Below are 15,376 nucleotides of genomic sequence, written 5' to 3'. Positions count from 1 at the left end.
TTCGGCTTTGCAAATGTTGGGGGCGTAACTATTAATGATTGCGACTCTTACGCAATAGTCACTGTTATGTTGGAATGGGCCTATTTTTCAGTGGTCTTTTGCAAACACCAGATTTATGTGGTGTTTGAGACTCACAGTATGTCATGTCCATGTACAGAACTGTTATTATTCAACTATGCCAAGGTAAATACAGTTTTCCATTCTATGGCACCTTTAAAATGTTTAGAGATTAAGATTAACTATTAAGAATTGCCTACTTTTGGCCAATCCAATACAGTACATATTTTGTGATGGAGACAAACCAAAAATATAAGATTAATAAATAAAAGTGTATGTACCGTTTTAGTACTTGAAACAGTAGTAAATTATAAATCTAATTGGATGAGCCACATTTGAAGACATTGAAAAACGGCCAAACCATGAATACTCGTGACAGTGTGAACGCACATCAACTGCATTCTGAATTAATATAGCAAGTTGCGATGTTCTCTGGCAGCCGTAAACAACCAACAGCTACGATGTGTTAACACCAGGCGCAAGCCGCATGGTTTCAAAACTAATCATTATAATCAACAAAGCCACCTCAACTGAACTGAAAAGTAAACAGTAGTTTTCTTCTTGGTGATTATTAAAATCATACAACAGATATACTGCAGTTGAAATGATATAGCAGAATCTTTCGCTGCTGATGTGAAATCATATCACCCAAGTATGCAAACAATGGGTTTAACCGTCCCTTTCATGAAATGATCTGCATTGGAGTTACATGACTGAACAAGGCAGCCATGATTGGCATTGAAGCCTGTAAAGATGACAGCTGTCTGCATGACCCAAACTGAGGGGAGCAGATGAACTGCAATGACTTTTCAAATTTGTGCCAAAAAAAAGTAGCAGACAGAAATCCAGTTCTTTGTAGGCCTGTTCCTGGTGAAATGTTACAAGGTGACACCTCCTTGTCTGGGCTCTGCGAGGTGGACAGATATGTTTCAGCCAATTAGGGAACAGCCTCCTCATGTCCCAGTGCTAAAATGGCAAATCTGCTAATATCTACAGTGAGCCTGAGTTCACAGTCAGTGTCAGCTGTCAGACCAGATTTCACACAACCATTGCACCTGCGTTTGTGTATGAATCATTGGTTAGTCTTATGAGTGATGTGTGTATGTTAAAAGTTTTTGTAATGTGATTAAATGCTGCTTGATACTCATGTCATATGTTGTTTTTGTACAGCATTAATCATTTCTTTGGCAAAGTGAAGTGTGGGACAGTGCAATCATGACTCAACTCTGTTTTTCATGAGAGTGTGTTCGCTCAAGGTTGTGATATAATGTGGAAGTTGACAGAAACTCTAGACAAGACAGTATATTAAGACAGTGTCTAGCTGCCCTGGAGATTTGTTCCTTAATATAAGAGTGAGTAGAAGAGACAGAGAAAAAGACAGACAAAGGGGGTTGTTTTAGCAGATGATTCACTAAAGGAAACAGTGACAAAAATGGTGACAAAATCTCTGCTAAATTGCATTTTCATTGCGCTTGTCCATATTTTGCAGATCATATTTTACTGGGATCATTCACCACTGTGATTCAGATACTTGAGCCTGTTATTAAAGGGATAGTTCACCTAAAAATGAAAATTCTGTCATTAATTACTCAACCTTATGCCATTCCAAACCTGTAAGACCTTCATTCATCTTTGAAACACAATTTATAGAAATAAAAAAAAAAATTATTAGATCTGAGAGCTTTCTGACTTTCAAGGCCCAGAAAGGTAATATGGATATCGTTAAAATAGTCCATTTGACATCCGTGGTTCAATCGTAATTTTATGAAGCCACAAGAAAAACGATTTTTAACTTTATATAATAACAAAAAAGAAGGATTTTATTCAATAATTTATTTTCTTTCGTGCCAGTCTATTTTAATGCATGCTCAGAAGATAATAAATTGTTGAATTAAGTTTTTTTTTTTTTTTTTCTTTGCACACAAAAAAATATTCTCATAATTTCATAACATTACAGTTGAACTACTGACGTCACATGGACGATTTTAAGGATGTCCTTACTACCTTTCTGGGCCATATAAGTTGCATTGCTGTCTGTGCAGGGTCAGAAAGATCTCTGATTTCATCAAAATATCTTAATTTGTGTTCTGAAGATTAACAAGGGTCTTATGGGTTTGGAATGACATGAGGGTGACAGATTTGTCTCTTTTTTTAAATATTTTATGTACATTATGTACATTACATTTACATAAAATGTGTTTGTGTTGAAAAAGCTGACAGTTACTTAATCGGAAAACTTTTTCAGTGCATTTCACATGCAGTTAAACTTGATTACGCTGGTTAGTGAGTAAGATGCAGTTTTTCCACTGAAATACCCTGTGCACAAGTGAGTTTGTCCTAGTAAGAAGCAGAGAAAAGTAGGGGGGCACATGGTTAACAGAGCATGTTTTTTCCTCCTCTTTATTCCTTTGTTTGTTCATGCGCTCGTTGTGGTGAGATCCCACCAGGCCAAAACCAATAAACACGTCCAGTTTTAGCTTTTTTTTACAGAGGGTTAACCGTGAAAAAGAGAACTAATGAAAACCTTATGCTGTGTGCAGTTCACAGCATTTTATTGTCTTTAAAATGCCTCTCACATCGGCCTTAGTTTCCACTATAGTGCCTTTATATCTCTGATATAGGCTCTTTACCCTACACCCTATTGATGGGATTCCTTTAAGGTCTATTAACATTAGGATTTTTAGTAGCAGCATAAAACCCTTTGAGGTCTGTTATCTCAACTGGTGAATCTCAGCATGTTTGAGATGCAGATGTCAAAGGGGCCTACATTATATGAGATGCAAAATGCTGCATTACTCGTGAATTAAGATTCAGTATAGCTACTAGGTTCATAAAAGTACCCTAATGGGCTTTTTTCACATTGTAGTGAAAAGACATTTTCGTCAATAATGTGCTAAAGGGTCTATCCTTGCACATCACATGCAGACAAACCTCTGTTCTGTCATATTGATTAATCTGTCAGTGTTTGATCATTAGCACACAACAAAATTGATTTAATGGACTGGAGGTCGGAGGTCAATTAGAGCATCCCATCACCTCCTATTCTCATTAATCCCAACACAACTCAGGGTTAAAGTATACCAAGTCCATGCCACAGGACCAGCTGTAGTACTTTGTACTGTAATACTTTACAAATTCTGAAGATCCTTTTGCATCTTTAAATAAAATGTTTTTGATTCTTGTCCAATCATTATGATCAGAGGACATGAGTTCTTTTTGACAGTTTAAAATATATTTCCTTTGGATGGTTCAAATATTCTTTTGTTCTTCCTTATCTGTCAATTATTCATGAGGCAGATGTTTCATTGAAATTTCAAATTATCTTCTGAAGGGTGAAATCTAAGGCATCATGAATATGAGAATATCCCAAGCTAATTATGAGTGGAGCGTTTAGACGTGCTCATCAACATTAGCGGCAAATGCTTTAATGTGCCTTATCAATCATATCAGTCATAGAGTAGATTTATACTATAAACATCTCATTCTGTCAAAGACATTATCATGTTTCCAGGCTGTTAAAAAAGATCGATAGAGAGGGAAAGCAGTGCTTTCTGGAGTAACACTTCATTAGAAAAGAGGCTGACCTAGTGTTCTTAAAAAGCCATAAAATTTAGCATATTTCTAGGAGACTTGCATCTCTGATAGCTTAGTGGAAAATAAATCCAAGATGGCAAAGGTGAGATAAATGATTTTAAATAAAGTTGGTAGGCCTACTGAAAAGAGATAACAATAGTACACGTAATTCAAATTGCATTATTTTACATGTGAATGTTATACTTTGCATGTCCTATGCATTATGCTTCTTGGAGTTCAGTTGACTCGGGATCAATTTAAATTCCCAGTGTGAAGTAACTCTGGTGTGGTATGCAGAATTTCTAAGTTCTGCAGTGCTTTCTGAATCAGTCACTTCTAACCAGTGTTGTGCAAGTTACTTCCAAAACGTAATACATTATATATTACTAGTTACTGTCTTTTAATAGTAATTAGTTATATTACAATATTACTGTCTCTAAATTGTAATGCGTTACACTACTTTTAAGTTACTGTTGAGTTACTTTCATCAAAATATCCACAGATTATAAAATGCCAAAAAAAAAGTTTATAGCTGCTCATTATACATTAAGTTTAGGATAGCTAGCATAAAATTATAAAAACATATTTAGGTAGGCCTACCGGTATGTCTATTAATGTTACGTTGTAGTTTAGGTTAAACACAGATAAGCACAAAACTCATTAATACTTTCAGAAATAACACCGGTAAATAAAGTGAAGTGTTATAATGTACAATCATTAAACACAATGAATAGCCTATAGGCTATTTTAAATGGTTTTCAGAACAAAACAAGAATGAAGAATACAAGTTGCTAAACAAGCCAAAACGAATGAGGGTAAAAGCGAAACTAAAAACAAACGGTGTTGTTCTCGTGCAGCCTACCTCTCTCATTCTGCATCAATCCAATTAAATGTGTCCATATTCGTGATGTATTTGAATGCTAAACTATTATGTAAACCAGGATTTGTACTTAACGGGCTTATAAAACATCCTCCTCACATGAGCAAATATGTGTTTGGCCCGAGCTCAGGCTGACGGCACGGATACTATGCAGTACGCACTATTTCATTTGACCAGTGACTGTATTTTATTCTTATAATTAACAGACTGCAACTTTTGCAACGCTGTGTGTGCGTGAGGCGCCGGGGCAATCGAATAGCGGAATAACTCCGTCATTTTTGGTCATACAGATAATTTATAACTGCAGTGTGTTTACTTTTATTTCTGTCATCTTGGTTTCCTTTCCGTGAACTTTCGTAGAGCGCCACTCCACACAAAAGTGAACCAAACTCAGCAGCATATGTCACTCAGTCTTTTCTTTTTGAAAATCTGATATATTTCGCGTATTCATTTTATATGCGGACTATGATTTAATAAAAACAGATTTAGTCATTTTTAGCTTAATTTTTGTTGCTTATGCGCTCGTCCGTCATTTTTTCTCTTCTCCGACTCCGCAGCTCTCATCATTAGTTTAGTGTTACTGGCACCAGTCTAGATGTTTCTAGGAGTTACTCGTGCTGTTTCTCCATAACGGGAGTGCGTCCATCTCATAAATGTAGAATCCGTCTCTGCAGTCATCTCAGCCATCGAATTCCAGCAACAGGAAGACAAAATATTTTACTTGTGGACTTTTTTAAATTCACAAATTAATGTTGAGTTAAAATATGTTGATGTAACTTGCGTTACTGAGATTGTAACGAGTAATATTATTACCCAAATTGTATTAGTAATGCGTTATATTACCGCGTTACAGCAAAAAGTAATAAACTACTGTAACATATTACTTTTGTAATGCGTTACTCCCAACACTGCTTCTAACCCTGTTGGAAAAAACAGCATATGCTGCTTAGGAATATTTTGAAGCATGGCTGCTGGTTTGAGCTAGTTTAAGCTGGTCATGTGCTGGTCATGAGCTGGTCCTAAGCTGATCCTGCTTAGGACCAGCACATGACCTGCTTAGGACCAGCTTAAACCAGTTCATGACCAGCTAAGGACCAGCTTAAACCACCTCAAACCAGCAGCCATGGTTTAAAACATAACTAACCAACAGGGAAATTTTCAGAACTTACAGAACATCTTTTCCATTGTTTTTTATGTAAGCACATGCTAGATAATGTCTTTGACCATCACACTTACATTTTGCCATTTTTGCACCACGGCACTCAAGTTAAAATAAGTGCAACTTATTTCAAAAATTGCATTCATAAAAAAATTGAATTTTTCACATTCTTCTGGCCTTCGCCTCGCATTGCAACAACACACTTAGAAGGCAGTTCCCCTTCGTGAAGGTTGAGCTGCGTCGGGACGCTTTGGGAACGCCTCCAGTGTGACCACGCTCTGAATCACGTGTGTAATCAGTCCAATAGAGAAGCATGTGTGACGTCACAGACGGGGTGACGTCAGGAACCAGGAAGCTATAAAGCATGTGCGGTGAGCGCGATCGGCAGCTTCTGTCTTTCAGTCGTGCTCTGTGTATATGTTTGTCCCTCAGTGCTGTTTTTCAGAGCCAGTTTGCTCTAATTTTCTTTGAGTACTGAGTTAGATAGAGAAAGCAAAAATGGGCGATCGCAAACAATTCAAACAATGTGTTCCTCCATACCAAAGATACATCATGGCTGAGGACACACACTCGCTTTGTGTTGCTTGCTTGGGGGCGAGGCATGCCCAGTCAGCCTTTGAGGAGGCTGACTGTGTGCATTGCTTGCAGGTTCCTCGCCGCACGCTTCGCTCCCGGAGAGCTCTTTTCGAGGAAGGAGCCCTTACTAGCGTTCCCCTCGGATCAGGTCCCGCTTCTGCTGAGGCAGAGCGGCGCTTGCATTCGTGGGGATCGCAGATGGATCTGCTATCGAGTTTGGAGACGGGCAAGCCCCTTTCTCCATCCTCCTCTGGCAGATCCTTGCCCCTCTCTGGTGTGGAAGCCGTATCTTCTGAGGAGGAAGATATGGAGATGGTCATGGAAGCTGGACCCACGCCATCCCAGCCTGTTGAGTACGAGGAGTTAGTGGAGGTGGTCACACGTGCCGTTGCCAAATTAAACATCGATTGGCCGGACGTTGTAGCCGGAGAGCAGAGATCTAAAACAAATCTAGATGAAAGGTTTCTGCGCTCCAAATTCCTACCTCCACGCCGGGGCCTTCCGTTTTACCCCGATCTCCATACCGAGGTATCGAGATCGTGGGCCAAACCATTCTCTGCCTCCACATATTGCAACGTGGCTGGGGCATGTGAACACGGTTATGGGGCGATGCCACAGGTGGAACAGACGCTATCTAGCTATCTGTCCCCTAGTTCGGCGTCGTCCCTAAAGGCCCCGGGAACTCCCCAGCAAACCTTTAAGAACAACATCTTCTTTGCAGGGGAAAGGGTACTCGGCAGCAGGTCAGGCCGGAGCTTGCCTGCACACACAAGTCCTCTGGTCTTCCCTCTCCCTTGGAAGCCAAGGCTCACTCTACCCACAAAGTTTCGTACGAAACCCTAGTTCCTCAAGGGAACGAGACGCTGCATCGCCTTCCACAATTTCGGCATCCCTGCAGCGCTCCTGGTGGCAGTTCACCGCACGTGCTTTATAGCTTCCTGGTTCCTGACGTCACCCTGTCCCTGACGTCACATGCGCTTCTCTATTGAACTGATTACACACGTTGTAGGAATGCGGAACAAAGCACCCAAACAGAAGTGTTCACATTTCTGTTAATCAAAAAGAATCCTCCTCCCAGCCATAAAATTTTAACATGACCATCACATGATAATCACCAGACGCTAATTGTATGGACCGCTTTTGTCGAGATCTGCGTCTTACGCATCCAGAGAGAAGAAAACGCTCTCTGTCTCAAAGCACCTAAGAAACAAACCTCCAGTCTTCTGAAATAAAGCTGGCATGGCACATGATGCGTCCAGCGTGACTCACATGGTTTTTCGGACTTCCTGTCCCCCTCTCCCCCTGACATTCCAAAACACCCCGTCTCTCAATAGAGATACGTACACTGCAGAGACAATCTTTAAGAAACAATCAGCTTATAAACAGTATCATATGTTTTCATTTATATGCTCGATGTGTTTTATGTGATCGTTGGAGTTTAATCTATGCATTTATATGCCTTTAGCAGTGACAAATGTTTTAGCATGCAAGCAATTTACCATGGGGTAATATGCGATGAAATATCATGATGGATGCAGTTTGTCTGGATGAATGAGAAAATGATTGTGTATACTTTGTTATACTTTCTTTTTTATACTTTAAATAGTTTATTGAAGTTAATAACAAAATTGCAGAGAAATCCATATCCTAATAAGTCACGAACCAGAAGGAATTACAGGACAGAAAGGGGTTGGCGAGACCCGCCTCTTTAGCAATGCCATTGGATCCCAGCATCTTGGGACGTGCCCTAGCGGCCCGTTTAAAACTTCATGTTCCTAACAGAACTAAGCGAACTAAGCGAACTCAGCAAGAACTCAGCGAACTCAGAGCTCTCAGCTCTCGCCTCACGCCTTTCGCCTCTTGTGGTTTGAGTGCTTTTCCATCTGCGCTCGACCACTCGACCAAGCACGCAACGGTGCCATCAAAACTCTACAGAACTGAAGTTTCGTGACTGCCGAACTTTTCCAAGTCTCGCAACGCCGACTCAAAAGAACTTCCAGCGCATCAACCTGCGTAACCAGGCAACCGAAAGATCGGCTCCAGAAAACCACTCCTCCACGTCGAGGGATTTCCCAAACTACGTCATCGACCAGCAACCAACCAGAACTTTCGCTCAGACGAGCCCCCGGAACCCCCGTTCCCAGCACAAACGCAAGTAACAAGATCTCTGTTTACTTCGCTGAAACTGGTGCAAAATACTCCCTAAGTAGTTAAAAGCTAAGTCTCTGCTTTTGTGATTTTCTAAGGTTGCGATCTAAGAACTAGTTAAGATACTAGAACATTTGGGGTTCTCCTCAACTCAGTAATTTCTCATCCCCGGAACTGTATGAGTGTGAGTGTGAATGTGTGTGTGTGTTTGTTTTGTGTTTTAGTAGAGATTAGTGTTGTGTCTTAGAGTAGTCAATAAATCATTGTTTCATTAAAAGAAGTGTCTTGAATTTTATGTTCACAAAAGTTCTATCTGTGTTTAGATCAAGCTACCTCAGCTTTAAAATTTCCTAACGTAATATTTTGGTTTATTTGTGATCTTGGCCAGGAACATAATATAAACCTTTTTGAGTTAATACAGTATGCTGAATTGACCACTTTGCTGGACGAATGGTTAAGAAGTGTAATCTATTAACTCTGAATCAATTTAATCAAGTTCCGAATCTTTCGATTCGATTCCTTATTTGAATCATTATAAATTTGAGCTAATTAAATCCTTACAACGTGATTCAGAGCGTGGTCACGCTGGAGGCGTTCCCAAAGCGTCCCGACACAGCGTCTCGTTCCCTCGAGGAACTAGAGTTTCGTACGAAACCCGAGGCGCTTCTTATGTAGTAATTAGGCAGCAAGGCAACTCTTTAGGTTTTATGACATATCTATGGCATTATTAGTGTTTTTTTAATTAAAACAGCCTCCACATTCTGCCTTTGTGTTGACAGGATAAAGTCGGAATACAGGAAAAATCTTGTCTGTATTGTTTTTTTATTCTCTCTGCATGCCTTTTATTCTGTTAGGTATACGTAAATGTATGCTACTGCAAAATGAGAAGAATAGAGTTCAGAATTTCTCCTAATAATTCTGAATTGAGAAAAAAAAAGTGAAATGTGTATATTTGCTCACTGAAGTGTGAGTTTGCTGATTCACCATGTCAGTGTTCTTGTTTCTGGAAGGTGGAGGTTTTTATGCGAGTATGCCCTGACATTTTTGTGGTGTGTGTATACTCTGAAAACTACCTTTTGTGCAGCTCCCTTGAAGCAGGCATCATTAGTGTGTTTTGCTGTGTAAAATCAGCCGGCTCTGTTGGGAGTTAGCTTGCTAGCTTCTCACAGATACAGTGTTTTTTCCTGTCAGTGCTTGTCACCGTGCAGCAGAGGGGAACTGTCCTCCTCTTGGCACTCCCTTCACACCTACCAACAAAATATGTTGGTGTGTGAATGCATGGGATTGTAAAAATAAAAGAGAAAAACTAAGGTGCTTTGAGTTTGTGACACACACCACTGACAACAAAATGTTCAAATGTTCATTCAAAATGTTGGCTAATACCAATTAAAGACAATAGTGTGTTCTTTCCTTTCTTTTGTGTGATTTTATTACCTGATCAAATTGAACACATGTGTAGCCTACTGGCAGTATGGGGAAATACAGTGGTCCTGAAGAAGGGAAGGAGAGAGTGCAGTGAGTTTGTTACATTTTCATTGCCTCTCACGAGTCAAGACAAATATGGCTTTCTCTTTTTATTTCCCTACTGAGTGAAGCCAAGAGTGTTTGGCTTTGTTAATGTGACTTTCCATTCATGTCTGCTGAACAAATCCAAGCACCACTGACATTTTTTATTGTTTTGTGATTGTATTTTGGCTTTGCTGATTTTCTGTTTACTTAGTTTCGATTTTTTCTTCTCTGCCCTAAAGGGATGAAGTGATAAATAGACAGGCATCCATCGGTGTGGTCTGTGCCATTTCAGAGGAGTCTTTTATGTGAGAAATTGATGGACTGTACAGTCTCTATTAACAGAAGAGATGTTTTTGTTTCTTTTTCAAATCAAAGGTGTCGTAAGGCTATTTAGGATTGGTCTGCCCTAATTGAACCCCAGGTTAGACCTAGATTGATGTTTCTTTCACTTCTGACTTTCCTTCTCTAGGGCCTTTATCTGAGCCAAAAAATGTTGTTTTCAAGAAAGCCTTTTCATGGAAAGCTTTCCAGACTTTCTCATCTCTTTATGCCTGTTTTGTCTGACAGAGGCTGAAAGAGTTGAAGCAGAGAGAATTTGCACGGAATGTCTCCTCCAAGTCCTGGAAGGATGAGAAAAAGCAGAAAAGAGCTCTGAAGCGACTGCACCAGCTCGCACAACTTAAGCAGCAAAGAGACAGGTAAAACATTATACATTTTAAGTGCAGCATATTAGAGTAAAGAGGAATGAGATCTTTCAGCTTTGCCTAATAACAACACTATCTTCTGTTCTTGCCAACAGTGATAACAGAAAAGGTGAAAAGTTAAGGTCTACAAACAAGGATAAGGATCAAGTTAAAATCCCATCTGCTGGCAGCAGCAAGTTTGAAACGAAACCAACAGCATCCTCGGTCCAAGACTCAGCTCCCATCTCCACAAATGTCTCTTTGAAGGGCTTGTCCTCCACTCGTTTACCCACACATCAGCAGCTATGTCACGAAAAACACTCCTTACAAACAAAATCCTCTGCAGGGCACCGGAGCCCCAGGGCAGGGGTCTCATTTTGTTTCTCCAGGCGAGCTCAAATGAAGCTTGACTCCTGTGCGTCTGTATTTAGTGATGGGCTTGAGGAGACCAGTGACTATCAAGAGCTCCAGCGCCACAGGCACAGACTCGCCCTCGAGGCCCTCTGGTCCTGCTCAAGCTCACCCAGAACCCCAAGTAATGATGACCACGATCTATCCCATGATCCACCGGCTCTGGGATGGGCGGATGGAGACTCTCAAACCCCACAAATGGAAGCACAAGGAGAACATGTGGAAAGCCCTGAAATTCAGGCAAACTACAGCACAAGTGAGCCAGAGAAGCTGGGGTGTCCTGACACACACAATCCTGGAGCAGACTGGAAGCCAGCTGGTGCAGAGGACAGATTGCTTGATGGGGGGCAGAGGCCCAGGGCAGAGGGGGCTTATGGGGGATCAGAGGAGAGAGAATGCCTCAAGTGCCCCGGCCCTACTGTTTACACAGATGGACAGGGCACCATGGCCCAAGGCCAACTTCAAATACACAAAGGCTCACACCACCATACACAGAAAAGCAGCGAACAGGGTATTATGCAAAATGAGGACTGTATAACAGAAAAAGAGACTGAAAATGAAAATACTTTCCTTAATGTACTCAGCAAGGACGGAAGTGTGACAAAATGGCCTTTTGAGCTGGTGCAGTATACTTCCAATGAGCCACATGTATCTTACAGCTGTAACCCTCTATACTACTTTTTCAAAGAGAAGGAGGGCAAAGTCAAAAGCACAAAGGCTGAGGAGACAGATCTTGGAGTTGTCGACAAGCTTGCAGGCCAGAATGACAGAGCTGGGCCACAACCACAGGATGTTCCTGGAGATAAATTAGGCATTTTAAAACCAAAGAGACCCAAACACAGGAGAAAGGGAAAAAAACATAGGCGTAAATTAGATGCTGTCAGGATCCGGCAAGCGGGCTGTGCATTCAAAACCTGCACGCAGACAGAAGCTAGAGGACACTTTGAATTCCAAAGCACTCCAACCGACACGTCACAAAACAAGCAAGCGTGCACTGAGAGGAGGCACAAGCTGGGGAAGAGGAAAAGATCAGTGAGAGATGAGACTTCAAATGAAAGTGACACCCCAGAGCACAGCCTCAAAAGCATTGTTGTAAGCTCGCTTTCCGCCCCGGCACGTAAAAGGAAGAAATGTCAAACGATGAGGGGGCTTGTGTCGGCGCTGCGCTTGGTAAGGCGAAGGCCTTTGCCATACTCTTTTCACAACACGACAGGAAGAGAGGATAATTATCGCTGGTATGATAACACCTACGACTCAAGGAGGGATGCTGCCTCAACTCCCACCAGTGACAAATCTGGGAGTGGCCTGTCAGACTTAAACTCAGATGGGGAATGGCCTGTTTACCACATGGGGAGATGTTCCACCTCGCCAAGATCAAACTATCTGTACCCTTTGAGAAAGGAGCACAGTCAGTCCAGGTCTTGCATTAGAAATTCCTCTTACAATGATCCTCGCTACACTTATAGTCCATGCAGAGATTTTGAACATATAGGAGAAAGCTGGGATTATACAGACTCTTATGTCTACAATAAACGAAAATATTCAACTCTTTGTAACAGCCCTGATCAGCATGACAGGTACAGCATCAGAAGGCACAAAAGATTTACTGAAGAGCATAAATACAGAGAGCACAGAATTCAGCATACCGGCAGGCAGTTGTTTTATAGAGTCTATGACAGTCCTGAACCTCAAGAGGACGTCAGGGACTGGTGGTATGAAAGACTTAGCCCTGTAAGTAGTAGAAGGCACCGGGAGAGAGAAGAAATTCCTTGGTCAAGTCCTGAAAGAAGTGAGGACAGGTGGTATAACAAGCCAGTGTCCATTCGTAGCCCCAGTTCTTCTAGTAGCACTAGTATCTCTGATCTTAGCGGGGACTGGTTGTCTAATTCCCATATTAGGCCATATCCTACTAGACAGAGCCAGAAACACTGCAGTCATTCTGGATGGCCATCCGAGAGATTGGTCAAGACCAAATCCTCCCATTCTCTTCCTAGAAAGAGGAGTCATTCACCCCCATTAGCTACAAGTAACCATGCACCTCAGCCTACGTCCTTACAATCAGGTGTTGGGATGGGTGATGTTACAGACAAATCGAACCCATTGCCAACAGACCAGCTGGTTGAGAAGGGTCCTAAAGTAAAGAAAGCAAATCTTGCTCTTTTGTTTCCACTAATTGGTAAATTGCCCTCTATTAAGAAAGGGGCAAGAAAAATAAGGATTAATAAAGATACAAGTGCCAGGGTTAATAACCAGGTTCAAACATGTCCAACCAACCCACAAGTTATACCTCAAATTGACAGTAATACTCCAGAACCCTTACATCCCAGTGCATCCCAAGCTTGTCTTGAAAATGCTAAGGAGGGTAGATCAACAGAAACCTGCGTTGCTTTAGCTCTGAATCCAGACAAGACTTTGTCACAAAAACTCAATATCAGAAATCAAGAGGACAGTGCAGAAACTGCAGGGATTCTTTGTCCAAAACGTACCACCCCTCCCCTTTCAGAACAACCAATCACCTTCACTGATGATGAGATTGAGAAGTACAGATTGCTTCAACTCCAGGCCCAGCAGCACATGCAGCAGCAGCACCTTCAAGAGCAAGCATCTGCGGACATGACCCATTTACAAGCATCAACTCCAGAGCCACCCGACCAGACAACACTTTCAGCCTGTCTACCATACAGCATACTCCAGTCCTCGTCTCCACCGTCTACTAGTGCTCCACACCCTTCCCCTGTTGCACTGCTACCTCCCCTTCATCACTCTCTCTCTCAGCCCCATTTTGCCCCTCCAATTCCTGCTGCCTTTTTTCCAGCGCCACCTGCTACTGTGTTGGCAACTCAACCCCTCCACCTGATCCCAGCCTCATCCCTCCACCCAGTTCACCCTCACCATCATGTTCCTGGGTTGACTCTCCACCCCCTGCCTCCCACCTCTCTGCTCCCCACGATACTCAGTCCAATGCCCATGGCTGCCGCCGCTGCTGCTGCTGTTGCTGCTGCCAGCACTCTGCAGATCCACCCCCTACTACACCCTCTGTTCCACAGCCAAGACCTTCAACGCCACCCTGGACCAACCAGCTAGCTCTGGTCAGAACAAGATGGGAATGGAGAATAAGAAAGAATATAGTTTTGACTTTGTCCTATGAGGCCCCTCAAAGTGTGCTGTGAACTTTCTGATGTTTAGGTTCTACTTTCAGCCAAAGTTCCTGTTGAGTAGTGATTTTTTTTGTTTTGTTTCATCTCTGTGTGTTGCAGCGTCGACTCAAAAGATTGCGTGACTTTTTACTTTGTTGTTTACTGTTCCATTCCGCATTCATCCATCGTCTCCCCGCATTAACACCCAGATGAACCTCTCCTGCCTCAGCACACTGTGATTTATCAGCAGTTGAGCCCAATCAGCGGTTGGCTGAAATTAAGCATAACCTGAAGTCAAATTAGAATGTTAATGGCATTTTCAATTAGTAATAAGTATAATTAGCATATGTTTTACAGTTACACTATCCAGCAAGTATTCAAAGAGTTTTATTTATGAAGAACTAGGGGAGATATCCTTGAGCAACCTTAAACTGAGCAAAATGTACATGAAAATTCAGAATATTTCAGAATATTCGTTTTTCATTCAAATGTTCTTTTTAGAATATGCAAATTTACATTATTTGGTGCAAAAATCCAGCATGTGATTGAGCTATTGTATTTCTTAATGGATTTAGCAGTGTTCACCACTTTGGTTGAAAACGTCCCGTTTTTAATTCTTTTTTCTGTGTTGTTTAGTAGGGTAGAGTAAGTTTGTACTTGCTCAGCTGTAGTGTGGACATGCAATAATGTTTTTTCAATCTATTTAAAGTGTAAAACTTGAACTGTATTTATGTATTCATACTTTGTAATGTAAGTAATAACATGCACTTGATTGTTCATACATGTTTAAGATGGTTTTTATTCACTCTTATTTTGGTAGAGCCAGACATGCATTCATCTGTAATATAATGTCATGGAAATAATAATAAATTAAATGTCATTCTAAGCAATGACAGTTTTGTCATTACTAGTGTCTTTGAGGTCTAGAATTTGACTTGAGGCTTTTAGAGGTTCACGACTTTTTAGACTTTGAAAGACAGGGAGTAGCGATTGGCATTTTGCCTGGAGGAAGACTGTGGCTGAATTGGCATTTACCCACCTCTAAAAAAACCCTCCAGAAAATGGCGTAATACATGTCAAATTCAGTGAATGTTAACACACCTTCATTTCAAATGAGCAGTGCTTCACTGCTTAGATCTGAGGGACTGGGAGTTTGTGTTAATGATGCTTCTCATTGCCAGCAGTGGCCCAATAACACAACTGCGCATTTGCACTAATTAACTCTCTCCGGTACGAGTCGTCT

The 15,376-nt window shown here is 41.4% G+C and overlaps 1 protein-coding gene across 1 annotated transcript in view; it reads left to right on the top strand.

Annotated features, from left to right (window-relative positions):
• znf804b (zinc finger protein 804B) overlaps positions 1–15,012 on the top strand; it is a 148,821-nt gene extending 133,809 nt beyond the window's left edge. The window contains exons 3-4 of the mRNA XM_073847337.1: positions 10,470–10,600; positions 10,702–15,012. Of these exons, the coding sequence (XP_073703438.1) occupies positions 10,470–10,600; positions 10,702–14,080 (3,510 nt within the window). The 3' untranslated portion in view covers positions 14,081–15,012. The remainder of the gene's footprint in view (positions 1–10,469; positions 10,601–10,701) is intronic.
• Positions 15,013–15,376: the final 364 nt, after the last annotated feature.

This window comes from Garra rufa, chromosome 9 (genome assembly GCF_049309525.1).
Source record: "Garra rufa chromosome 9, GarRuf1.0, whole genome shotgun sequence".
Taxonomy (NCBI): domain Eukaryota; kingdom Metazoa; phylum Chordata; class Actinopteri; order Cypriniformes; family Cyprinidae; genus Garra; species Garra rufa.
The sequence above is the reverse complement of the archived record's forward strand: the minus strand, read 5'-3'. Positions and strand labels throughout refer to the sequence as shown.